Here is a 21632-nt window from a genome sequence, read left to right on the forward strand (position 1 = left end):
TCCCTTGTCCCCAGGGATTTGAGTGCTGGAGCCCTGCAGAAGCCAATGTTTTATTCCATGTCCGTGAGGTCCCTGAGTGGCTCCAGCCTGAGCCGGACCCTCTGGAGTGGGAGTGGTACGGATGCTCCTCTTTGTCCCAGCGAGGCTCTGGCAGCTCCAGCTGTGGCGTTGAGGGACAGCACCGGCAAGCGCTGGGGTTTGGCATGGCCTGGGATCCAGGCAGGAGCTGGCACGTGGAGGCACAAGGATGCAGCTTGGGAGTGCTGGGAGATCCCTGGGATCAGCGCTCGGCAGAGAGCAGGGGCTGTGGGAGACAGGGATGAGCCGGGATCCCTCAATCCTTCCCCCACCCTCGGGACTGTGTTGGGGGGCAGATTCCCAGTTCGGCCTCCCAAATCCACCCAGTGTGTCCTGTACCTGCCGGGAGTCCGGGGAGTCGGAATCTGGGCGCTTCCAGCTGGGCCTGGCCAGGGCAGCCACCACCAGCACTCCAAAAATGAGGATGAGGAGCCCCAGGGTGTTGGCAAACACGGCCTCAGCCGGCAGGAGCTTGTACGCCATGGTCCCGTTCTTCCTGGAGCAGGGAACAGAGGCTGGGAATGTTCTGGATGTTCCCGAACCCCCCCTCAAACCTTGCAGAGAACTGTGCAGGGAACCACACACCTGAGGAAGTGCTCAGTTCCCTTTGCTCTGGGCTGGTCACTCCCAAATCCAGCCCCAATCCACATCCTGAGCCCCCCCATCCCTGTGAGGGATCTTCCCAAGCCCCTCCCCCCCGACTCTCACAGGCTGAAGAAAAGCTTCTCGTTGATTCCCGACACGCAGGAAGCCATGGACAACATGAGGATGGTGGAGCCGAAGAAAACATGGATGGGCTTGTAGAGTGCCCGGAGCCAGGTGGGAGCCCAGGGAAGCAGGAATGCTCCAAAACCTGCTGCCCACTGTGGGAAGAGAAGGTGAGGGTGGAAAACTCGGTATGCTGGAGGGAGGGGGGGATCCAGGAGGGATTCCCACCTGGCAGGAGAAGAGCAGGACAGTTCCCAGCCCCATCCAGCTGTGCAGCGAGTACATGTTGGGCGTCCCTTGGGAATTATGGAAGCAGAACACGGCCGCCAGCCCCAGCACGGTCAGGACGAATGCTCCCAAAGCCAAGCTGCCGTGCAGCACCTTCCAGGGAAGCTTGGGGCCGCTCCACGTGTTGGGAATGCGGTAAACCAGGGCAGCTGTGAGGGGGAAAAAAACATCAGGAAGGAGCCGTGCCGGGATCCCCGCGCTCCCTTTGCTCACCTGCGCCGTAGAGCACCACCAATCCCGTCACCATCAGCACCGGGTGCCAGTTGAATGTCCGGGAGCTGCCGTCCAGGGAAAAGCCCCCGCGCCAGTGCTGGCACCAGGTGCCCACCATGGCCACGCAGAGCAATCCCAGCGTTCCCAGGAAGGCACAGAAGGGCAGGAAGGGCACGTCCAGCATGGCCGTGGCGCGGTGGTGGCACCTGTGGGCGAGCGAGGAGCCGGCTCAGGCTCCGGATGCGGTCCCAGGGAGGAGCCACGGAAAGGGGAACTGGGAGTCCCAAAGAGTGGGGGGGGGGGCACTGTTTCCCAGCCTGGGGAAGGTGACAGGGATGGAGCTGCTTCCCAGCCACGGATGGTGGCCCAGCTGCTTCCCGGCCTGGGAATGGTGGCAGGGATGGATCCGGGATGGTGGTGCCTGGGGATGATTGAGGTGACTCTTGGGGCTCTCCGACATCGCCAGGAGGAACCGCGGAAAGGGGAACTGGGAGCCCTGAGGGGGTGACCAGAGTCCAGCTGTGCCCTGGACTGGGAAGGAGGCCAGGGATGGAACAGGACATGCAGAGCAGGGCACGGCAGCCCAGGGAATGGCAGCGAGGAGCTCTTGGTGTCAGCTGTCACGGTCCCCCTGGCAGGAGCCCGATCGCTCTCATTTGCATGTGATTTACATGTGCCCCCAGAAATGGGTATTTTTGTCCTCTCCGGGGACTGGGGCTGTCCCGACACCCTCAAATCAGCTGCCTCACGGGACAGAGAGACAGGAAAGGCGTGGAGATACGCGGCCCTATTGTTCTCTAAAATCTGGGACACAGAGACTCACGGATTTCCCAAATCTGGGCTACTCGGTGCCATGGCTCCCCGAAATCTGGGAACACGTGGCTCCACAGCCACCCCCCCCCCAAACCTGCGGCTCCCCTGGACCTGGAACAAATCGCCCGGCCCTGACACCACCCAAAACCCAGACCACGCGGTCCCTCGGCCCCTCCCAACCCCGGAGCCGCCCACCAGCGCTCCAACCCCGGGGCTGTACCTGGACCCCACCGCCCCCTCCTCGTCACTGGGCGCCGCCATCTTGGCGAGCGCCGCTCTGCCTGCTCATCTCTATGGTTTTCCCGCCCACCCCAATGTACTACCACAGAGGGGCGCGGCGGCCAGAGCGGCCCCGAGGGCCCTCCAGCCGCCACTTCCCCCTTCACTTCCGGCTCTGGCGGCCGTTTCCATGGGGACCAAGATGGCGGCGGGTGAGCGCCTGGGGCGGGGGCACGGCGGGGGCACGGCAGGGGCAGCGGGACCCCCGGGACCGGGACCCCCGGCACTCAGGGGGGTTTGGGCGTATCGGGGGACCGGACCCCGGAGCGGGGAGGGGGCCAAGAACTGCGGGAGAGGGCGGCGAGAGGGGGCCTGGGGGATCCACAGTGGTATCTGTGAGAAGGGGCGGAGTGACGCGGGCTCTGGAGGGGCAGAGAGTGATTTCTTAATCCCCATATCCAGCTCTTTCCCCCCTCATGTCCATCAGTTTCTCGCTCTCATGTCCAGTCTTCCTTCCCCCGCATTTCCAGCCACTTTCCGTCCTTTTCCAGCCCCTTTACCCCTGTCTGTCACCATGTCTGCCCCTCAGAGAATTCAGCCCCCAGCACAGCCCTTGTCCTGCCAGGACACGGGGGATCCCTGTCCCCTCCGTCCCTCTCCAGCCAGGATGATCCCTGAGGGGGCTTTTCCCATGGGACATGTGTCCCACAAGGACTGTACCTGCTCCAGTGTCCAAAAATTCCCGTCTGTCTCTCCTCACTTCTCTCCCTGGGCCCAGAGTGGGACATGCCCAAACCTGCTCAGAATTGCCCATGGAGCTGGGAACAGCCAGGAATAACCTGCTTGGACACTGCTTCTTGGGACTGCACGTCTCCCTCATCCCTGGATTTCCTCACATGGGGATGGGGGGTGGATTTTAGGGGGAAGGAAGACACCAGAGGAGAGAGAGGACACAGCTCATTGGGTTTTCCTGGTTTCTGGGATCCATCCCAATCCCCGTGTTCCCCCTCCAGGTTTGGGATGTCGGGAGAGGCCCTGCTGAGCCCCCCCAGCGCCATGATCCGTTGGGAATGCTGGGGCTGAGGGCTCCAAGCCTCAGGAAGGAGGATGCTCCAGCCCAGCAACTACAGCCTGGTGCTGTTCCTGCAGTTCCTGCTGCTTTCCTACGACCTCTTCGTGAATTCCTTCTCGGAGCTGCTGCGCACGGCTCCAGCCGTGCAGCTCGTCCTCTTCATGTGAGTACGGGCAAGGTGGGGCAGCAGATCCAGGAGACCCAGGAGCCCACAATCCCTCTGTTCTCCCGGCAGCATCCAGGACCTCGCCATCGTCTTCAACGTCATCATCGTCTTCCTCATGTTCTTCAACACCTACGTTTTCCAGGCGGGGTTGGTCAACCTCCTCTTCCATAAATTCAAGGGAACCATCCTGCTCTCCGCAGCCTACCTGGCGCTCAGCATCTCCTTCCACGTCTGGATTATGGTAGGATGGCGTGGGCACAGCTGCTGCATTCTCCCAAGGGATTTTTCCATGACACCCAGCTTCCCACAGTCCTTTCTCATTGTCTCCCCGTGGAAGGTGTCCCATGGAAGATGTCCCATTCCATGACCCGGTGGTTGGCATCAGGCTGGGAGTGTCCTGCCCAATCCCAGCCCCATCCCAGCTCATTCCCTAAGGGCCGTGACCCATCAGAAAATCCTTTTTCCCCAGGGAAAGCCTGTGCCAGCAGCTCCTGGTTTTCCTGGGATTAATCCCTATATCTGGGGGCAGCCCACTCCCTTCCCACAGCTCCGTGGGCTGTGCAGGCTCCCGGATCTGTCCTGGCAGCACCTTCCCCTTTTCTTTCCTGAATAAACTCCTTCCTAGCTCCTTCCCAATGGACACTTCCTGAACTTCCATCCATCCTGCTGTCCCAGAGCACAAGGAATGTTTGGGGGGTCAGGAGCCACAGCAGCTGCTCCAGCGCTGCCCACGCCGTCCAGGAAGGGGATTTGTGGGGATTTGCAGGGATCTGCAGTCTGAAGCCGGAATAGGTCCGGGCTCAATGCCTAAATCCCCTGAGCTGCTTAACCTTTAGAGTAGGGGGATTCCCAAACTTCTCCAGGTGTTACTCCTGGCTTATGTCCCTCCATCCCACTCAGAACCTTTGGAATGGGGTGATGGGTCTGGGAGGACTCAACAAAAATGCTTCAGGGGTTATTCCCAGTTTTCCAACCCCCTCAGAACCTGCGCTGGCGTGACCCCAGCCGCTTCATCTGGACTGAAGGCCTTCAGACCCTTTTCGTTTTCCAGAGGCTGGGTAAGGACTCCAAGGATCAGGGTGGGATCCCACATCCTTTGGGGGTGCTGGGGGCCCTCTCTCATCCCGAAATTCCCTGCAGCGGCCGTGCTTTACTCCTACTTCTACAAGCGGACAGCTGTGCACCTGGGAGACCCCCTCTTCTACCAGGATTCCCTCTGGCTCCGCAAGGAATTTGCCCACTTCCGTGGCTGATGGATCCCCGGGATCCCCTGGAGTCTCCTTGCACTCCACAGGCTCTGTCGGGGTCGGTTCTGGCTCATCCTTTCTCTGGGGACCAGCCCTCAGGATTTTGGGAGTCAGCGGGAGGCTTGTGGGGCGTCCCTGCGTTTCAGGGCCACAGCCTTGGTTGGCACTGGAATGTTTCTGGAAACCCTAAAGGAATAAATTGGATGTGTTTTCCAGAGGCTGCCGGGTGTTTGTGCCCAGCCGGTGTCACGGCTGCACTCCTTACATTGAAACCCAGCTCGGCGCTGCGCTTGCGGGCGCCAAACGGGGACATTCCCGTGTTCCGGTGCGCGATTCTTCTCCCAATGGATACGAGGGGCGGGGTTAGGAGGGAGGGGGACGCGAGCCCGCGCGGCAGCGATCCGTCCTCCAACCATAGAGAGGTGCGGGTAGAGCGGCGGGCCAGACCACCGAGCCGGGAGGGTGATAGAGCGGCTCCGCCCGCACGCTCCGCGCCCTCGCCCTCAGCGCCCCCACGCGGGCGAGCGCGGCGGCGGCGGTTCCCATGGAGATGGAAGATGGCGCCCAGGGGTGGGAGCAGGACCGGCGGGGGGGAAACGGGGGATACCGGAGGGTACAGGGGCTACCGGGAGGAACTCGGGCTGGGAGCAGCGCTGGGAACGGGGCAGGGGGGCGGCCAAGGCGCTGCAGGGCTCCGAGGGCTGCGCTGCCATGCCCGCCCCGTGCTCCCCCCTCATGGCCTCCCCGTGTCCCCTCAGGCCGCCATCGCTCCTCGGCTCCGCTGCAGGTCCTGCTCTTCCTCAACGGCTGGTACTGCGCCACATATTTTCTCCTGGAAGCGTTCGTGTTCGTGTACAAAGGTGAGTCCTTCGCTCCAGAACTCTTCCCGATCCCGCCGGGGTGGGCAGGAATGTGGTGCTGAGGGCGGTGCTTTTCCGGCAGTGCTGCTCCTGCCCTATCCCGTCTCCAACTTGGTGCTGGACGTGGTGCTGCTCCTCCTCTACCTCGGCATTGAGGCCACACGCATCTTCTTCGGTGAGTGCCCCTGAATACCAGAGGCTCCACAGGGAGTGCAGAGTCCTGGGACACCCCGAAGACCGTCCCTGGATGTTCAGCTTGCACGGGGCATGCAGTAACATGGGCTAGAGGAAGATGTCCCTGCCCACGGGAACGAGACATTTAATTCCCCACCCAAAACCCTCCCATGATTTCCATGATCTGATCCCAACTCTATGTTCCACAGGCTCCAAGGGGAACCTGTGCCAGCGGAAGGTGCCGCTGTCCCTCAGCCTGGCACTTACGCTGCCAGCAGCTGTGCTGGCCGTGTACTACCTGCTGCTCCAGACATATTCCCTGCGCCTGGAAGCGTTCCTGAGCGCCATCCTGCTCCTCTTCTACAGCCTGGAGCTGCTCCTGGGCTTCCTGGCACTGCTCTCCTTCTCCAGGTGCCACATCCCGGGAACTGGGGGAGCCGGCGCGGGACCTGCCAGGTTGGTTTGGCACCCACGCATCCCTGTCTCTGTCCTTTTCCACAGCACGGATCCCTACTGAGGACACAGCCCAGGGATACAGGGAAGCATCACCCGTGCCAGCTCCACTTCCCAGCCCCAGGAAGGGGGAGGATCCCACCCTTCCCACTGCCCATTTCACCTGGTGCCACCTGGACACATCCCTCCCATTTTTCCTGCTTCCCACTTCACCAGGGACCCGCTGCCACACGGATTCATCCCTTCCTTTTCCCACTTCCCACATCCCACTTCACTCACTCCCCCCTGGACATATCCCTCCCACCTTTCCCACTCCCCAATCCACTTGGACTCCTCAGAGCTTGAGCCAGCTCAAGGTATGAAGAATCCTTTTTTTTTTTCTACGACCTTCCAGAATAATTCACTATTTTCCAATAAATATTTATTTTTACCCGATGCCTGGGAATGTGGGTCCCCCTAGGAATGCTCAGGTACTTCTGGCACCTCAGAGCCAGTTTGGGAAGCACAGGAGCCCATTGGAGGAGGAAGAGGCTGAGGGACAACGGCTCCACAGACCTCCCCAAATCCCTCCCATTCCCTCATTATCCCAAATCCCACTGTAGGAAGGCAACAGGAGCGCCGTATAAAAGACTGACAACGTCATCTGAGTTTATTACACAATTCCAACCTATCCAAAGACAAATCTAATCACTGCGAGCAGGAGGGGCGGCGCCTCGCCGGGGCTTCCAGGGATTTGCTCTGCAATTTGGGGGGGAATCTTTCCCCCCCCTCCACTATTTGGAAAGAAACTAAAAATCTGTGGCGGTAAGTAAAAAAAACCTGGAGCTCTCCCGCTGAGCGCTCCCACCTCGTGGAGCTTGGGAAAATCAGGGTGGTTTTTCCTGAATTTGGGTTATTTCAACTTAAAAAGACTTCCAGGGCCTGGGTTTTCCCACACGAGTGTGATTCCAGCCCTGGAAATCACCCGGTGTGTCCCGGCTCATCCTGACCCTCCTGGGCTCTCCCTCCCTCTCCTTCTTGGGATTCTGAGGGGACACGAGGGGGTCACAGCCTGCCCTGCCTCTTCCGCTTCCTCTAAAACAAGGAAGGCTCTGCGGGAGAGGCCAGAGCTGCCGTTTGAGTGGGAATGCTGCTGTGGGGAATGTCGGGATAGAGAGGATGACCCCCAACCCAGCTCCAGCCTCTTTTTCCCACCTCCTGGAGGGTGAAGGGGCAAAGGAGGAGCGTGGCACAGTGTCCCACCAGGGCGATGGGGACAGGAGTGTCCCCCAACAATCCAGAGGATGGCACATGGCTCCTGATCCCAGGATCGGGAGCTGTGCATCTCCAAGCCCTCAAGCTGCACAGGGAGGGCTCCGTCTCCTCCATTCCCCCCCCGGACTGGGAAGGGCTCACAAACCTCCCTCCATGGAATAAAAGCACCATTTCTCTTTGGGTCCGAGTATCCACGGAGCAGAGTGGGATGGCCCCAGGAAGCAGCAGCAGTGGTGGGGGGGATTCCCAAGGCCACGAGGTGCGGGCGGGGGTCCCGCCCAGAGGGGGCTGCGGTGGCGAGGAAGGGACCGGGATGGGGTGGAGCAGCCTCAGGCACTGCATCCTGGTCGAGGTGAGGAGATATGAGTCCATTAAAAACCACTTCCTGCCAAATTCCTGCCGGGAGAGAGGAGAGGAATGGTGGGAGCGCCCTTCTCTCATCCTTCACGCTTCCAGGGGATTCCTGAGCTTCCCACCTGTCTCAGTGGTGCCGGTCCCTGTCTCTGTCCCTGTCCCGATGCCGCTCGTGCTCCCGGCTCCGCTCCTGGAAATATTCCTCGTGCCGATCGTCGCTGTGGAGCAGATCCCGGTGCCGCCGGCTGCTCTCACGGGACCGGCTGGGAGAGCGCTCCCGAGATCGGTGTCTTTTCCTTTGGGAAAAGAGGAGACAAAACCCAAAGAGTGAATTTTTAGTCGCTCACCTGCAGGGAGGATCCTGTTCTCTGGATCCAGGGGGATACCTGGAGCTGCTGCTGGAGCTGCTGCTGTAGGATTTGGCCTCAATTCCATGCAGGCAATCCTTGAGGGAAGAGAGGAGGACGCGGCACCGCTCGTCGCTGGCCACGCGCGACTGCTTGATGACAGCGATAGCTGTGAGCAGCGTCTCGATGGCATTGCTGTAATCCCCTGGGGGAGCGGAGCAAGGGGTCAGGAGCGGGAATCCATCCCGAGATGGGGGACACGAGGGACACGGGAAGTACCTGCGCTGGCGCCGGACACCGCCTTGGAAATGGCGCTGCTGGAGATGGCGCGGTTGCGGTTCATGATCTCCTCAAACTCGCCTTCGCTCACGGCCGGGATCGGCGGGCCCAGCTCCCGGCTGTCGGCACAGCGGGAACGGGGGTTCAGCGGGATCCTCCCCAAGCATCCCAACCCCATTCTCCCCCGGCTCACCTGCTGTGGTTGTAGGGAGCCATGGCCTTGCCGTAGGTATCCGGAGGAGGTCCCAGGGCGGCGGTGGGTGGCGGGAAGAAGGCGGGATTGAGGTGCAGGGCGGGGGGCACAGCCCCTGGCGGGGGCACGGCCAGGGGCGGGGGCAGCCGGGGCGGCGGTGGCAGCAGGTGCTGGTAGGGAATTCCAGGAGGAGGAGGAGGGACTCCGAAAGCGGAGGACAGGGGAGGTGGGGGGGGCATGGGAGGTGGGGGTAGCCCCATGAGGGGCAGTGCAGGGGGGCGGCTGAAGAAGGACAGGACCGAGGGGGGCTTCTCCATGCGGGCGGGGGGCAGCGCGTTCTCCGTCGGCGTCGCCCGGCCATCCACCGCATCCACGGAATCCCGGGAGTGGGCCCGCGGCGGCACACCTGGAAGTGGCACGGGGAAAGGGCTGTGAGGTGCAGCTGGAGGGTGTCCGAGTCTCCGAGACCTCCTGCTCCTCCTCTTCCTCCCACCCCTGAAGGGCTGGAGGTGCCCAGAGAGAGAGATCCAGCCGGCCACACAGAGCCTCCGCTTCCATGTGTTTTTCCAAGAGGGGCCCAGCTTTCCAGCAAGACCCCATACAGTGCCCTGGGGACAGGCAGGTCACAGGGACAGGAGCCAAAAGCCACAAGGAATGGTGAGAGATCCCCAAAGACATCCAAAGACCCGGAGAGCCTGAGATCCACACATGGATTTGGAGAGGCCCAAGCATGGAGGAACACGAGGGGACAGAACCCAAGTGCTGACAGCAACGGAGCTGCTGCTAGAGGAAGGAAAACTCAGCATTCCAAGAGGGTGAAGAAGCCTTGCTCTATCCAAAGAGGTTTTGAGGATGAGACAGAAGGGGTGTGACAGGAGCCAGGCTCCCAGCAGTGCCAAAGGGTGCATGGGAGCTCTACTCTGCCCTGGGGGCAGCCGGAACTCGGCCCAGGGAACACTCCCTGCTCCACCAAAACTGCAGGGCAAGTTGGGACACAGCCTAAGCACCAAGCAGCCGATCCCCTCGGGCACCTGAGCCAAAGGAAGGGAGCGAAGCAACTCTGCTGGGAAGGGGGAGATTTCCTTGCAAAAAACATGCCAAGGGATCTACAACGACCAGAGCTGGCCAAGACCTCCTCGGACACGCTCCTGCCAGGACAATCCCTGCGGATCCCATCGCATCGCTGCGGAGTGAGGCCAGGACCACCTATTGCCATTGAGGGACGCCCACGGCCAGGCCCCAGCTGGAATATTCCTCCAGTGTTGGGCACCTTACCTCCGCAGGGATGGAAAAATTCTGGAGCAGATCCAGAGAGGAGCTACTAATAGATATGGAGGGTCTTAGCTATGCTGAGAGCCTGAAGAGCTTAAGCCCATTCAGTTTGGAGAGGAGGAGGAGGAGGCTACGAGGGATCTTCGCAGTGTGGGAGCACCTAAAAGGGGATCATAAAGACTCGGGTCAGGAGCTAATCCGGCTCAGGAATGGGACAAACAACCCCCAGACGCTCCTGGCAGGGTCTCCCCCCATCCCAAGGGCTCGCTGGGCTGGGCCTGGCAGCTGATCCGGGGGGGATTTGGGATGTGTGTGAGATGGAACCCCCCACCCGCCTCACACCGGCGCCACACTCACGTTTGCGAGCCTGAGCCTCGAACTGCGACAGGTTCTGCCGGGTCGCCAGCCTCACCTCCACCTTGTCTCCATTCAGGATCTTTCCGGGAAGCAGCTCCAGGAGCTTATGGACTGAGTTCTCGGAGGCGACCACCACCTCCGCATACCTGTGCAGGAGAGAGGGAGGTTGAGCCCTAAACCTGCTGCAGAGAACCCCCCCAGACCCTCCTCCTGATCCCATCCCACTGTTCCACACTCCCTCCTCACTTTTCCATGCTCTTAGGGATGCTCCATGAATTCCCTGTGCCAAGTCGGAAAAGTGCCAGCTGCTCCCTCACCCTCCACAAAACAATGGATGTGGCAATGAGGGCCTGGCTCCCGCCATTCCCACCTGAAATTCCATTGGCTCTCACCCCTTGGATTGGCCATTGGCTCGGTTCTCCGCGAATTTCAGCTCCACCACATCATAGACTCCAACGGAGCGGATGGTCTGGATCAGCTGCTGGTCAGTCGTCCACTGAGGGCAGAGGGAACAGGCTGGTATTCATATCTGTCCCCAGTGTCCCCCACCCACCTGAGGAATGTCACCCCCAGACTTCCTCAGGGAGCTTAAAATCATCCGGAACAAGCCTTGGGAATGGTAACAGCGACAAGTTCTCTAGACAAGACAGAGCCTTCCCAAAACCATTCCTGCATCCCTGAACAGGAGAAGGTGACTCAGGAGCAGCAGCCCAAAGTCACAGCTTCAAAGGGACATCAGCAGATACCCCAGCCCAGAAGCTCCTCAGTGATACAAATCCCCTTTCCCTGAGGATCACAAAGCCAAGCCCAGCTCAGGACACCAGCTGAGGACTGAGGAGGAGCACGCCCCTCAAAATCCCTGCCACTCCCCTAGAGAGCACAGGAGCCCCTTCAGAGGTTCGCCAGGAATCCCGAATTTCCCAGGAAGATGAACTCACCCAGGAGAAGCTCCCGACGTAGACGGCGGCCCTCTTGTTCCGGAGCCCGCTGTAGGTGTACAGGATGGCCGGGGGTTTGCTGTTGGGCTTGGGAGACGGCTCCTGACGGATCTCCGGAGGCGCTTCCGAGCTGCTGGAACGCTTTTCCTGGGGCTGGGAGCTGGCTGCTAACACGTCGTCGTAGAGATCCATCTGGTCAGCATTACTGAACTCCGGGTCCTGCTGGGAAAACGTCATGAGATCCTGGCTTGGGAAGGGCTTGGGAAGCCTTCTTTGCTGTTTCCAACCTGCTGTCCCAATTCCCAAGCGGAATTTCCAAGCCGAGTCCAAAGGTTTAAGGCCCGAATCACTTGGTCTGGGTCTGTGCACAGGTTGGGAATTACAGCCACCTCTTGCCTGGGCAATCCCAAAAAAGAGGTTGATGGGCTCTGTCTTCATGGAATCATGAAATGGTTGGGGTTGGAATAAGAACCTTAAGGATCATCCCATCCCACCCCCTGCCATGGGACACCTTCCACTATCCTAGGTTGCTCCAAGCCCTGTCCAACCTGGCCTGGAACACTTCCAGGGATGGAGCAGCCACAGTTTCCCTGGGAAATCCATTCCAGGGCCTCACCATCCTCACAGGGAAGAAATTCTTCCCAATATCTCATCTAAACCCTCACTGAGCTCCAGCACATTCCAAAGACCAGCCCACTTGGATCCCACACAACAGGACAAGACCCTGTTGCTGCCACCAGGAAGAAATTCCCAATTTGGAGGGCAAGAATTCAGTGGTGGAAAAACAAATGTCCTCCAGGGATGAGCCTATCACTCCTTGGCAACACATTCTTCCCAAAAATCCAACTTGGGAATTGCACACTCACCTCAAACCATGCCCAGCACCCCACCTTCCTTATTTTTGGGAAAAAAGCCCTTTTTAGGGTAGGAGGTCCCACACATTGGATCAGTCCCTTTGGCAGAGGAAGCTCAGGAAGCTCCAGAGCTGGGAATTCCAGCGTGTCCTAGATCTACCTCCCAGTTCCCACTCTGTCCCAGGCTATATTTAATTTGGAATGTCCAGCAAGTGCTGTGCTTACTATGGATCCCGGTTCCTTGTTCAGATTGTGCCGAGTGTTTCATCCCACAAAATCACTCCATGAGGATTCACCCCACAGGAGCTGGTGTGCCATAAAAACCAGAGGTTCTGTTCCCAAATTTTCAACTCCAGGCAGTTTGGACAATATTTTCTGCTGGAGACAGTCTGAGGGTCAGGTAATTGCAAATCCTTCCCTCTTGGGAGCTGGACAGAGAACGATGCTCAGCACGCAGCTTTCCAAGGATCGTGGAAACCCAGAAATACAAAAATCCAACCATTTTCCCTCTCCCTGAACTTTTGCATCCAGCTCTTTCCCTGGAGCTGATAAAAGAATGATTTGAAAAGGGAGCTGTAGTTTTGTGTTCATTTCCTAAAAAAGCTCAAGTGTTTGGTTAATCCAACTCCCACGTTCCCACCTCCACCAGGAGCCTTTGGACACAGCCCAAGGCTGGAAGATTCCCGCCTGGAAGTTTCAGAAAGTCAAGACCGAAAATAGGAAGGAAGGGCTAGAGGAGGAATCCCTTGGAATCCCTCAGTTCTGCTACTTAGGGGATTCAGCTTGGGAGATTTTAGGGATTCTCCTGCTCCCCATCCATGCACACTGAGTTGAGGTGCACAGGGATGAAGCTGGGCACTGTTAGTGGGAATCACCATGTGGGAATGTGGGATTTGGAATTACACTGGCATCCCTGGAGTGCCACAGGGACACCACAGCACTTCCCCGCTGCTTTGATCCTGGCATGGATTAATTCCAGGTGTTCTCCTGCCACACATCCCAAAGGGAGGAACATGCCAGAGCCATTGGCCTGGATCATCATTCCAGCTTTGAGAAGCCTCCATCCACTTGGTCTTCCCAGGAGATTCCATGGGGTATTCTCCCCCAATAACCAGAAGAAGCTTCTCTTGATCACTCCAGGAGTTCACAGGAATTCCTTTCTCCATGGTGATTCCTTCTTCCAGGTGCTTTGCTTCCAGTTTCCATGACATTTCCTCTTGCCAACTTCTCTCCACAAGCTTTCCACGGCAGTTTCGAATTTTCCAACATCTGCCTTTGCACTTGCTTTCCCATATCCACGAACTCCCTAAAATCTGCTTCTCCAACATCCCCTTCCTTCATCATTTCCTCCCGAGAATCCCAGCTATTCCTGGGATGGGACAAACAGCACAGGAACAGCGAGCTCCTGCACAGGTTCCCAGCCTGGGTGATCCCATGGATTTGGCTCCTGGTATCCCCTCACAGTGTAATTCCCTAGAAGTGCCTCTTCCACCTGGGATTTCTCATTATTCCAACCAGGACACAGCTAAGCTCTTAAAACCCAAACATTCCGTGACCAGCCACGTGTCAAACCCACAGGGAAACCCTTTAATCACAGCTGGAGGTGGCAACCACTGAGATTTGGGAATGATCGGGAATGATCCTTCCCTTTTCCTAGCCACACCAGTTGCATCTTCCACCAGGATGAGCTGCAGGACACTGGCATCCACTGGGATCTCTTCCCGAAAGAAAAGGGGGGATCTGCCGCCCCATCCCAGCCCTCACCTGGGTGAACTCCTCGTCGGCGTAGATGTCAATCAGATCCACTCCCTCGGACATATTTCCAGAGGCGGGAAAAGCGGGAGCCCGGGCTGGGACCGGGCGGAGCCAGGACACGGAAGGTGCTCTGGGAAGGGGGGGGCAGGGGGGTCAGTGAGGCCTTGGGGACCCGCTGGGGGCGTCCCCCCAAATCCCTGTGTGCCCCATATCCCATTTCCTCACCCTGTGTCCCCCTAAATCCCCTCTTCCCTCCGAATACCTGTGCCCCCCTAAATCCCTTCTATCCCCTAAATCCGCTCTGCCTCTCAAATCCCCTCTTCCCCCTAAATCCCTGCGTCCCCCCAAATCCCATGTCCCCCCTAAATCCCCTCTGCTCCCCAAATCTCTGTGTCCCCCCAAATCCCATTTCCCTCCAAATCTCGTGTCCCCCCAGATCCTTCTGTCCCTCCATATCCTGTCTCCCCCCCAAATCCCTGTTTCTCCCCAAATTCCCTGTGCCCCCCACGATCCCCCACTGACCCCCCCCCCCCCCCCCGCTTTCCGCGCCGCCCCGTCCCCGCCATATGCGGCCCTGCGGAGCGGCGGGGCCCGGGCTGGGGGGTTTGTGGGCAGGGGGAATGTGAGGGGAGGGGGCGGCAGGTCGCGATATGTCGCGATAGGTCGCGCCCCCCGCCCCGGGGCCCCCCTCCCCCGGTCCCAGCCCCGCGCGCGCCGCCCGCGCTCACCGCCAGCGCCGCCGCGCCCACTTCCGGGCGTGGCCACGCCCACTTCCGGCACGCCCCGCCCCATAGAGCCGGGAGGGGGCGTGGCCGGAGCGGCGCGCGGCAAGATGGCGGCGGCCAGGGTGGGGGGAGAAGGGGGGAAAACTGGGAGGGCAAAGGGAAGGGAAAGGGGTAAAAGGGGGGAGAATGGAGGGAGAGCGGAAACAACAGGTTAAAATGGGAAGAAATGGGTAAAAAGGGGGTAAAAGGGGAAGGAGAGGGGAAAAACGTTGGGAAAAGGGGAAAAGAAAGGCGAAGTGGGAAAGGGAAAAAAGGGAGGAAGACGACAGGAAAGGGGGGGAAAAACGGGACACAGGGGAAAGGAAAAGTAGGGGAAATGGGTGAGTTTGGGGGAAGGGCAGGACGGGAGGAAAATTAGCGTATTGTGGGAAGAGGGGAGAAAAAGAGGAGGAGAGTCTGAGCAGACAAAAGGGGATTTTGGGGGGAAAAGGAAGATCTGGGGGATCTGGGCAGCGGGGTTTTGAGGGGTGGGATTGGGAATCGTGTCCAGTAGGATTTGGAGAGGTCCCTGTGTGCAGGCACACCCAGCCCTGATATCCCTGTGCTTTCCCTGTTCCCTCCAGCTCTACTCCCTGCGCCGGCATCTCCTGTGGCCACTGATCCCGCAGCGTGGCTACCGGGGGGATTCCCCCACGGATTCCGGGAAGGACGTGCTGGAGATCCCGCTGCCCCCCTGGCAGGAGCGTCCGGACGAGCCACTGGACACCAAGAGAGCCCGGCTGCTGTACGAGAGCAGGAAAAGGGGGATGCTGGAAAACTGCATCCTGCTCAGGTGGGCTTGGCTCTGAGTATTCCAGGTCCTTTCATTAACAGGGAAGAGTTCATTGAGGTAGTGCAAAAGTCCTTGGGATAAGTTGCTCCTAGATCTTGCTGGTCAAGGATGCAATGATGGAGTACAGCTGGGAGAGCTCAGTGAGCCAAAATCCTTTGGGAAGGATGTATGTAAATCCTGGGACATGTGAATGCAAGGCCAGTTGGATTTTGGGATTGAAGAAGAGATTAGACACATAGAATTGTGGAATTCTGGAATGATTTGGGTGGGAAAGGACCTTAAGGACACCTTACACTACCCCAGGTTGCTCCAAGCCCTGCCCAACCTGGCTGGGACACTTCCAGGGATGAGGTAGCCACAAATTCTCTGGGAAGTCCATTCCAGAGCCTCACCACCCTCTCAGGAAAGAATCTCTTCCCAATATCTCATGTGAACAAGCACATGGAATCCTGGAATGGTTTGGGATGGAAGGGACTTAAGAATCATCCAGTTTCACCCCCTGCCATGGGCAGGGACACCTTCCACGAGACCAGGCTGGATAAGGGGATTCCAGGGGTGGAGATTCCACAGCTTCTCTGGGAATGCTGTGCCGGTGTTTTCCCGCCTGCTGAGGTGAGGGAGAGCAGGCTGGGGGTCCGTGTTTTCCAGGACCACACTGAGCTGGTTCTTACACCCCAGCTCTTCCTTCCATCTCCCGCTCATCCTGATCCATCCCTCTCCAGCCTCTTCGCCAAGGAAAACCTGGCGCGCATGAGCGAGGAGCAGCTGAGCCGCTACGACCGACTCATCAACGAGCCCAGTAACGACTGGGACATTTATTACTGGGCCACTGGTACGTGTGGCCACGCCCTGGGACACTGGCACGGCGCTTTGGGACAGCACGCACCTGATGTTTCCCTGTTTTCCCCTCAGAAGCGAAGCCCACGCCGGCGGAATTCGACACCGATGTGATGGCCATGCTGAGGGAATTTGCCAAAAACAGGAACAGGGAGCAGAGGCTCCGGCAGCCGGACCTGGAATATCTGTTTGAGCCACCACGCTGAGGGAGGGGACGCCTCTGTTCCCATTCCCTGGAGTAGCGCAGGGACATGGGGCTCTGGACTGGCGTTTCCACCTTCCCTAAGATTTTCCTCCTCTCCCAGCAGCCTTTGGACACTCATGGAATGCTGAATAAAGCCCTGGCTACTGGCCTTGCCTGGCTGCTGGCCCTGCCCCTCTCCTGCTTTGTGACATCCAGGTCAGGCCCTCGGGAACGTTCCCAGGTCGATCTGGCACATGCCACCTCACTGATATTCCCAATTCCCACCTGCCCCTTTTCCCAGGACCCCCAGGAGGTGACCCCACCCCGGGGCGGGGGCTGTAGTGGAGCTGGAGCGGGACATTCCCGGTGCCCTCCAGCAACATCCCGGGAGGTTGTCCAACCTCCTGCCCTCCAGTGAGAGCCTCCCGGGAGGTCCCCGTTGTCGCGGTTACCAGGAGATAGAGTCGCTTTCCACGGGCACATTCCAAAGCTTCCGGGCCTGCTGGGAAGGCTCCGCACCTCCAGCCATGGCGTAGGGCCGTACCTCGGGCCATTCCCGGCGCCAGGGGCCCGTTCCCAGAGCCGGGATGCCGTCCCTGCCGCAGGACTCGCCCGCCGCGGCACTGGGGACGGGGTTCCCCATGGTGAGGGGCCCCCCCTCCGAGCTCATGGGCTTCTACGTCACCACCTACGAGGCGGCCTTTGGGAAGAGGCCCACGGGGTCACCCCAAAAGTTCGAGGAGGGGCGCGTTTTGGGGATTGAGCCCCCCAGTGATAGGAGCATGCGCCCCCTCCTCGGCGTCCACACCGGCTCGGGATACGCCACCAACAACTACTCAGCACTCGCATCCCTGATCTCCCCGCACGTGGAGCGGTACGTCCCTGCTGCAGGAGTCTGGGGGGCACGTTTTGGGATCACTCCATCACAACCATTCCCACCACAGCCAGGACACCGACGTGTCCACCACCTCCAAGGACTTCAAGCTCTTCGGGCGCCCGGATTACCAAAGGATCTTGCCCGAGTGTGTGGATGAGCCGGAGTGTCGGTGTCCCACTGACTTCTCCTTTTCCCGCCTCCGTTTCGGGGAGGTGAGAGCCGGGGAATATGGCACCCAGAGCCACTGCGCCAGTCCTGCCAAGCCAGGTATGATTCTGGGGTCTTAAGAATCCCAGGGAAAGCTCCAGCCTTAGTAGGAGGGTTTTGGGGTGTTGAGATCCCGGTGAAAGCTCCATTCCCAGGAGATTCTGGGGTCTTGGTGATCCCAGGGAAAGCTCTGTCCTTATGAGGATTTTGGAGTGAGGAAACCTCCAACTGCAGGAGGGTTTGGGGCCCTGGGGTCCAGGGCCCAGCTCCAACATCAGGAAGGTTTTGGGATTATTGATGGTCCCAGAGCCACAGCCAACTCTAGGGATTTTGGAGTGTCAGTGTTCCTGGAGCTAGGTCAGACCTCAGGTGGTCTGGGAATGGTGGAGACCCCCTGCTCCCCCCCAAACACAGTGGGACAGGTGTATCCAGGTAATGCCGGGCCTGGGGACACAGGGGACATCCCTGCTCCATCTGCTCCCCACAGATGTCCCACCGAGGGCGATGGAGCTGTCAGGCTGCACCGGGACCACCCAGGGGAGTGACATCACCGTGCAAGAGCAGCCCGTGAGCCCCGTGCCCACCGTGTCCCCTGTCCCCCCCACCCCTCAGCACCCCAGGGGACACTTTTCCTCTCCCACAGCTTGATGTTGGTGATGGTTGGATGGATTCCGCTCCTGCCATATGCAGCACTGTAAGCAAAAGGACAGGGTGGCAAGGGCAGGGGACATCCTGTCCTGGTGCTCCCAGTGCTCCCAGTGGGCTCTGAGGCAGCGGGAGCTGCCTGGCATGGGAATGAGCAGGATCTCATCCCTGTGTCCCCACACAGCCCCAACCTGCCATGGGCCATCCCGCCCCCTTCGCCCCCCTGGAGCTCCAAGTGGGACCCAAGGGAGTCACTACCAGGAAGGTGGGTGCGGCCGTGTCCCCTGTCCCCATCCCTTTTCCAAAGGAACCACGCTCCCAACCCGCTGCATCCCTCAGGAGCCGTTGGCATACAGCACTGTCCACAACCAGTACCTGACAAAGCTCTCGCCGCTGGCCCCCATAGCACCAGGTGAGTCTGGGGGGGATCACAGCCCCCAGGAGGAGTGGACACCCCCCCTCACCAATCCCCCCTGGATTTTCCAGGCTGGTGGGCACAGACTCCAATCACCTGGGCCCCAAGATCCGTGGAGGGTATCCAGATCCCAAGTCCCAGTGGCTTCAGCACCAACAACCACCCCACCAACCTGTGGCGCATCGATGACCCCCTGACGTGACCCCCCCAAAAAAGTGCTGCTGCATCCTGGGAATCCCATCCTCAGCTTTTCCCAAATCCTCGTAGGAGGAATAAAGACCCCGTGTGATGCCATTGGATTGCTCCCTCATTTTTGGGGTTTCCTGCCTCTCAAAAGCTGGCAGGAGGGGTTTGGTGGTCGGGGGGTGTCACCTGGCCAGCTGCCGCTGGAGGGCTGTACGAGCCCGGCTTTCCAGCTTTCCGAGCCGGCTTTGGGATGACACAGCTGATTTGCAGCAGGAAAAATCAGGCAGGGCTATGGTGGGAAGCAGGAGGATGAGGAGGAGGAAGGACCCCACAGGGTGGGCAGCCAAGGCACTGCGGGGCACTTGGAGAGGCTTCATCCATATCTTCCCTGGCCATGGGGAGGGGGATCTGTGCCCTAAGGAGTGGCTCCGGGCAGGGTCCCAGGGGATGTGAGGAATCACAGAGGGATTCTCCGCCAGTTCAAGGACCCCCACCCAGTCAAGGCATCCACACACAGCTCAGGGAGCCCCTCCTGCCAGTTTAGGGATTCCCACCCAGCCCGGAGACCCCACACTCAGTTTAGGGCCCCACACCCAGTTCAGGGTGAGGGCGCTGATGCCAAGATACTGGAAAAGGGACTGGGAATGCTGGGGTGCGAGGGAATCCTGCCTGGTTTGGGGACAGAGCCGGGACAAGTAGGACGGGCACGGGGCCGGGTAGGCGTGGGAACGGCGGGGCGGGGCGCGAATGGAATCGGTGGGCGGGGCCTAAGTGGGCGCGAGCGACGGGGCGGGGCATGAACGGGACGAGGGCGTGGCCTCTAGCCCGGTGGCGCGGGCTCCCATTGGCCGCGGTGCGTTGCCATGGCCACGGCGTCGCCCTCCCCCCTCCCATCCCCTCCCCGCCGCCCCGCCGGGTCCGGTGCCGGTCCCGGTGCCGGTCCCGGTGAGCGATGGGCAGCGGCGGCTCCGCGGGGCGCGGGGCCCCGGTGGCGGCAGCCGAGGGCCCCGACGGCGTCGAGCAGCGGCTGGAGGTGCGGGGCAGGCAGGTCCCGGCCGAGCTGTGGGCTCAGCAGGGGCTGCGGAAGCTCTACCTGAGCGACGCGGGGCTGCGGGAGGTCCCGGACGAGCTGGCCGAGCTGCAGGACCTCCGGACCCTCGCCCTGGACGGCAACGAACTGATGGAGGTGCCCGAGGCCGTGTGCGACCTGCCCCACCTGGCTCACCTGTACCTGGGCCGCAACGGGCTGCAGGGGCTGCCGCCGGCCTTCGCCCAGCTCCAGAGCCTGCGCTGCCTCTGGATCGAGGGAAACTTCTTGGCGCACTTCCCCCGCGCCCTCCTGCAGCTGCCGGAGCTGCGCAGCCTCCAGCTGGGGGACAACCGGCTGTGCCGGCTGCCCGCGGCGCTGCCCCGCATGGCCGGCCTGCGGGGGCTCTGGCTCTACGGGAACCGCTTCCAGGAGTTCCCGCCCGTGCTGCTGCGCATGGATCACATCCGCGTCCTCGACCTGGATCGCAACCGCATCGCCAGCTTCCCGGACCTCACCGGCCTCGCTTCCCTGCGCCTCCTGTCCTACGACCACAATCCCGTCCGGCAGCCGCCCTGCGTCGGGGATGAAGTGCAGCTGGTGGGGGACGGGGCGCAGGAGTACATGGAGGCGCGGCAGGAGCGGCTGCAGAGCCTGCAGCGCCAGGAGGAGGAGGAGGAGGGCACCGAGGCCGCCCCGATATCCCCCGAGGATGTGCCGGAGGATGGGGAGGGGGAATTTGCAGCCCTGACGGGATCTCCTGAGGAAACGTGAGCCGCTGACCCCCTGAAGGGGTGCAGAGCCTCCACCTGTCTTCCAAGGAATTCCCATCTAGGGCTGGGAAAGGAGGAAGTTCACAGCCTCCACAAAGGAAAACCAATGGTCTAAGGATCAGCCTTATCCAGTTGGGACAGCAGTGTTTTGTCCTGGATCAACAGGGCTCATGGATCCCAATGGTCATCCTGAGAGCATCCCACATACTCCGGGGTGCCTTGGATTGGGATACAACCCCCTGCCCTTAAGGGTGATCCCACACTGCCACCCCACAAGAACGGGGACATTTCAACTCCTCCACCTCTGAAAATCCTTTAGTCCTGTCCCAATGGACAGCACAGGAAAAAGCAATGCTGGTTGCATCCATTCCATGGATCCCATCATCCTGGAGAGCTCCGAGGTTTGGGAACAAAGACACAAACCCTGAGAACCCCATCCTACTGCTGGAACTGGGCTGGAGGAGAGAATTTTCCACCAGGCTCCTCCTGGAAATCAGGTTTGGGAAGGAGCTGATGGAAATTCCACCTGGGTCAAAGCACTGCCTGTCTCCAACCTGAATAGGGTTTTGCCTCTGTGGGAAGAGGAGGCTCATCCCTGGCACTGTCTGTCCCAAAAGGGGCACCAGATCCAGGGCTGACACCTTATCCTTCCTCTTCCTCTCTCCAAGTGCCTCTTGGACCAAACACAAGCAATAAAAAGCACAAATCCAAGGAATTTGTTGTGAGAGAAAAGTGGTGGGGACCAGCCTCAGGGAAGGGTTTATTTGGGATCCCCTAAAACCAAGTGAATATCCTGGTGTGCAACCACCAGCTCCTCTTATTTTGGACATCCAAGGAATCCTGATTTCCTCCGCCCATCTCCGAGTTGAGCCGGTGTGGTGGCAAGCTTGGGGATCCGAGGTCTGCAGCTCATTGGAGGTTTCAAACCACACATCCGCTTTTAATGGCCATGGATTTGGGTTTGGGGCTGGGAGGCAGCCAGAGCTCCGGCCACATCCGCTCCGGCACTGGCAGGGCGGATGCTGCCGGC

General features: G+C 60.0%; 7 protein-coding genes across 9 annotated transcripts; 5 read left to right on the plus strand and 2 right to left on the minus strand.

Moving 5' to 3' along the window:
* Positions 1-36: 36 nt before the first annotated feature.
* LOC128809440 (lysosomal membrane ascorbate-dependent ferrireductase CYB561A3) lies at positions 37-2466 on the minus strand. The gene is made up of 6 exons (XM_053981434.1): positions 2321-2466; positions 1288-1493; positions 1015-1223; positions 787-941; positions 418-574; positions 37-304 (listed from the first exon to the last, which is right to left on the minus strand). Exons 1-6 carry the CDS (start codon positions 2359-2361, stop codon positions 281-283), a joined length of 792 nt encoding a protein of 263 aa, XP_053837409.1. The 5' UTR covers positions 2362-2466; the 3' UTR covers positions 37-280.
* TMEM138 (transmembrane protein 138) lies at positions 2459-5022 on the plus strand. The gene is made up of 5 exons (XM_053981435.1): positions 2459-2531; positions 3333-3554; positions 3627-3798; positions 4540-4615; positions 4698-5022. The coding sequence occupies exons 2-5, from the start codon at positions 3427-3429 to the stop codon at positions 4808-4810; spliced, it is 489 nt and encodes a 162-aa protein (XP_053837410.1). The 5' UTR covers positions 2459-2531; positions 3333-3426; the 3' UTR covers positions 4811-5022.
* Positions 5023-5279: 257 nt separating this feature from the next.
* TMEM216 (transmembrane protein 216) lies at positions 5280-6481 on the plus strand. The gene is made up of 5 exons (XM_053981437.1): positions 5280-5374; positions 5563-5664; positions 5747-5839; positions 6048-6249; positions 6340-6481. The coding sequence occupies exons 1-5, from the start codon at positions 5362-5364 to the stop codon at positions 6353-6355; spliced, it is 426 nt and encodes a 141-aa protein (XP_053837412.1). The 5' UTR covers positions 5280-5361; the 3' UTR covers positions 6356-6481.
* A 433-nt stretch (positions 6482-6914) lies between these two features.
* Positions 6915-14688, minus strand: CPSF7 (cleavage and polyadenylation specific factor 7). Of its 2 annotated transcripts, none has more exons than XM_053981431.1 (10): positions 14623-14688; positions 13904-14024; positions 11286-11504; positions 10740-10843; positions 10348-10493; positions 8719-9124; positions 8526-8644; positions 8286-8451; positions 8022-8195; positions 6915-7941 (listed from the first exon to the last, which is right to left on the minus strand). In XM_053981431.1, exons 2-9 carry the CDS (start codon positions 13955-13957, stop codon positions 8027-8029), a joined length of 1383 nt encoding a protein of 460 aa, XP_053837406.1. In that variant the 5' UTR covers positions 13958-14024; positions 14623-14688; the 3' UTR covers positions 6915-7941; positions 8022-8026. The 2 variants fall into 2 exon arrangements, with proteins under 2 accessions (XP_053837406.1, XP_053837405.1); XM_053981430.1 differs by having other exon boundaries at positions 11286-11507.
* Positions 14653-16656, plus strand: SDHAF2 (succinate dehydrogenase complex assembly factor 2). The gene is made up of 4 exons (XM_053981436.1): positions 14653-14741; positions 15243-15451; positions 16174-16283; positions 16364-16656. The coding sequence occupies exons 1-4, from the start codon at positions 14727-14729 to the stop codon at positions 16492-16494; spliced, it is 465 nt and encodes a 154-aa protein (XP_053837411.1). The 5' UTR covers positions 14653-14726; the 3' UTR covers positions 16495-16656.
* Positions 16657-16747: 91 nt separating this feature from the next.
* Positions 16748-18910, plus strand: LOC128809439 (uncharacterized). 2 transcript variants are annotated; one of them, XM_053981433.1, is made up of 7 exons: positions 16748-17346; positions 17417-17616; positions 18044-18123; positions 18200-18250; positions 18386-18466; positions 18541-18617; positions 18688-18910. In XM_053981433.1, exons 1-7 carry the CDS (start codon positions 17060-17062, stop codon positions 18803-18805), a joined length of 894 nt encoding a protein of 297 aa, XP_053837408.1. In that variant the 5' UTR covers positions 16748-17059; the 3' UTR covers positions 18806-18910. The 2 variants fall into 2 exon arrangements, with proteins under 2 accessions (XP_053837408.1, XP_053837407.1); XM_053981432.1 differs by having other exon boundaries at positions 16750-17346; positions 18541-18613.
* A 752-nt stretch (positions 18911-19662) lies between these two features.
* Positions 19663-21313, plus strand: LRRC10B (leucine rich repeat containing 10B). The gene has a single exon (XM_053980801.1). It carries the CDS (start codon positions 19755-19757, stop codon positions 20601-20603), a length of 849 nt encoding a protein of 282 aa, XP_053836776.1. The 5' UTR covers positions 19663-19754; the 3' UTR covers positions 20604-21313.
* Positions 21314-21632: the final 319 nt, after the last annotated feature.

The sequence above is a fragment of the Vidua macroura genome, chromosome 6 (assembly GCF_024509145.1).
Source record: "Vidua macroura isolate BioBank_ID:100142 chromosome 6, ASM2450914v1, whole genome shotgun sequence".
In the NCBI taxonomy this organism is placed as follows: Eukaryota; Metazoa; Chordata; class Aves; order Passeriformes; family Viduidae; genus Vidua; species Vidua macroura.

What these genes read in the sequence shown, in the direction of transcription:
- LOC128809440 (XM_053981434.1), bottom strand. Translation starts at nt 2,361, where the DNA reads ATGGCGGCGCCCAGTGACGAGGAGGGGGCGGTGGGGTCCAG. An exon ending in GAGGGGGCGGTGGGGTCCAG is followed by an intron (nt 1,494 to 2,320) that starts GTACAGCCCCGG and finishes GCTCGCCCACAG; the next exon opens with GTGCCACCACCGCGCCACGG. An exon ending in GGTGGTGCTCTACGGCGCAG is followed by an intron (nt 1,224 to 1,287) that starts GTGAGCAAAGGG and finishes TCCCCCTCACAG; the next exon opens with CTGCCCTGGTTTACCGCATT.
- TMEM138 (XM_053981435.1), top strand. Translation starts at nt 3,427, where the DNA reads ATGCTCCAGCCCAGCAACTACAGCCTGGTGCTGTTCCTGCAGTTCCTG. An exon ending in GTGCAGCTCGTCCTCTTCAT is followed by an intron (nt 3,555 to 3,626) that starts GTGAGTACGGGC and finishes TTCTCCCGGCAG; the next exon opens with CATCCAGGACCTCGCCATCG. An exon ending in TTTCGTTTTCCAGAGGCTGG is followed by an intron (nt 4,616 to 4,697) that starts GTAAGGACTCCA and finishes AATTCCCTGCAG; the next exon opens with CGGCCGTGCTTTACTCCTAC.
- TMEM216 (XM_053981437.1), top strand. An exon ending in GTTCGTGTTCGTGTACAAAG is followed by an intron (nt 5,665 to 5,746) that starts GTGAGTCCTTCG and finishes CTTTTCCGGCAG; the next exon opens with TGCTGCTCCTGCCCTATCCC. An exon ending in GGCCACACGCATCTTCTTCG is followed by an intron (nt 5,840 to 6,047) that starts GTGAGTGCCCCT and finishes TATGTTCCACAG; the next exon opens with GCTCCAAGGGGAACCTGTGC.
- CPSF7 (XM_053981430.1), bottom strand. Translation starts at nt 13,957, where the DNA reads ATGTCCGAGGGAGTGGATCTGATTGACATCTACGCCGACGAGGAGTTC. An exon ending in GCCAATGGCCAATCCAAGGG is followed by an intron (nt 10,494 to 10,739) that starts GTGAGAGCCAAT and finishes TCTCCTGCACAG; the next exon opens with GTATGCGGAGGTGGTGGTCG. An exon ending in GCTCCCTACAACCACAGCAG is followed by an intron (nt 8,645 to 8,718) that starts GTGAGCCGGGGG and finishes CTGTGCCGACAG; the next exon opens with CCGGGAGCTGGGCCCGCCGA.
- SDHAF2 (XM_053981436.1), top strand. An exon ending in GAAAACTGCATCCTGCTCAG is followed by an intron (nt 15,452 to 16,173) that starts GTGGGCTTGGCT and finishes ATCCCTCTCCAG; the next exon opens with CCTCTTCGCCAAGGAAAACC. An exon ending in CATTTATTACTGGGCCACTG is followed by an intron (nt 16,284 to 16,363) that starts GTACGTGTGGCC and finishes TTTTCCCCTCAG; the next exon opens with AAGCGAAGCCCACGCCGGCG.
- LOC128809439 (XM_053981432.1), top strand. Translation starts at nt 17,060, where the DNA reads ATGCCGTCCCTGCCGCAGGACTCGCCCGCCGCGGCACTGGGGACGGGG. An exon ending in CGCCAGTCCTGCCAAGCCAG is followed by an intron (nt 17,617 to 18,043) that starts GTATGATTCTGG and finishes TGCTCCCCACAG; the next exon opens with ATGTCCCACCGAGGGCGATG. An exon ending in CTCCTGCCATATGCAGCACT is followed by an intron (nt 18,251 to 18,385) that starts GTAAGCAAAAGG and finishes GTCCCCACACAG; the next exon opens with CCCCAACCTGCCATGGGCCA.
- LRRC10B (XM_053980801.1), top strand. Translation starts at nt 19,755, where the DNA reads ATGGGCAGCGGCGGCTCCGCGGGGCGCGGGGCCCCGGTGGCGGCAGCC.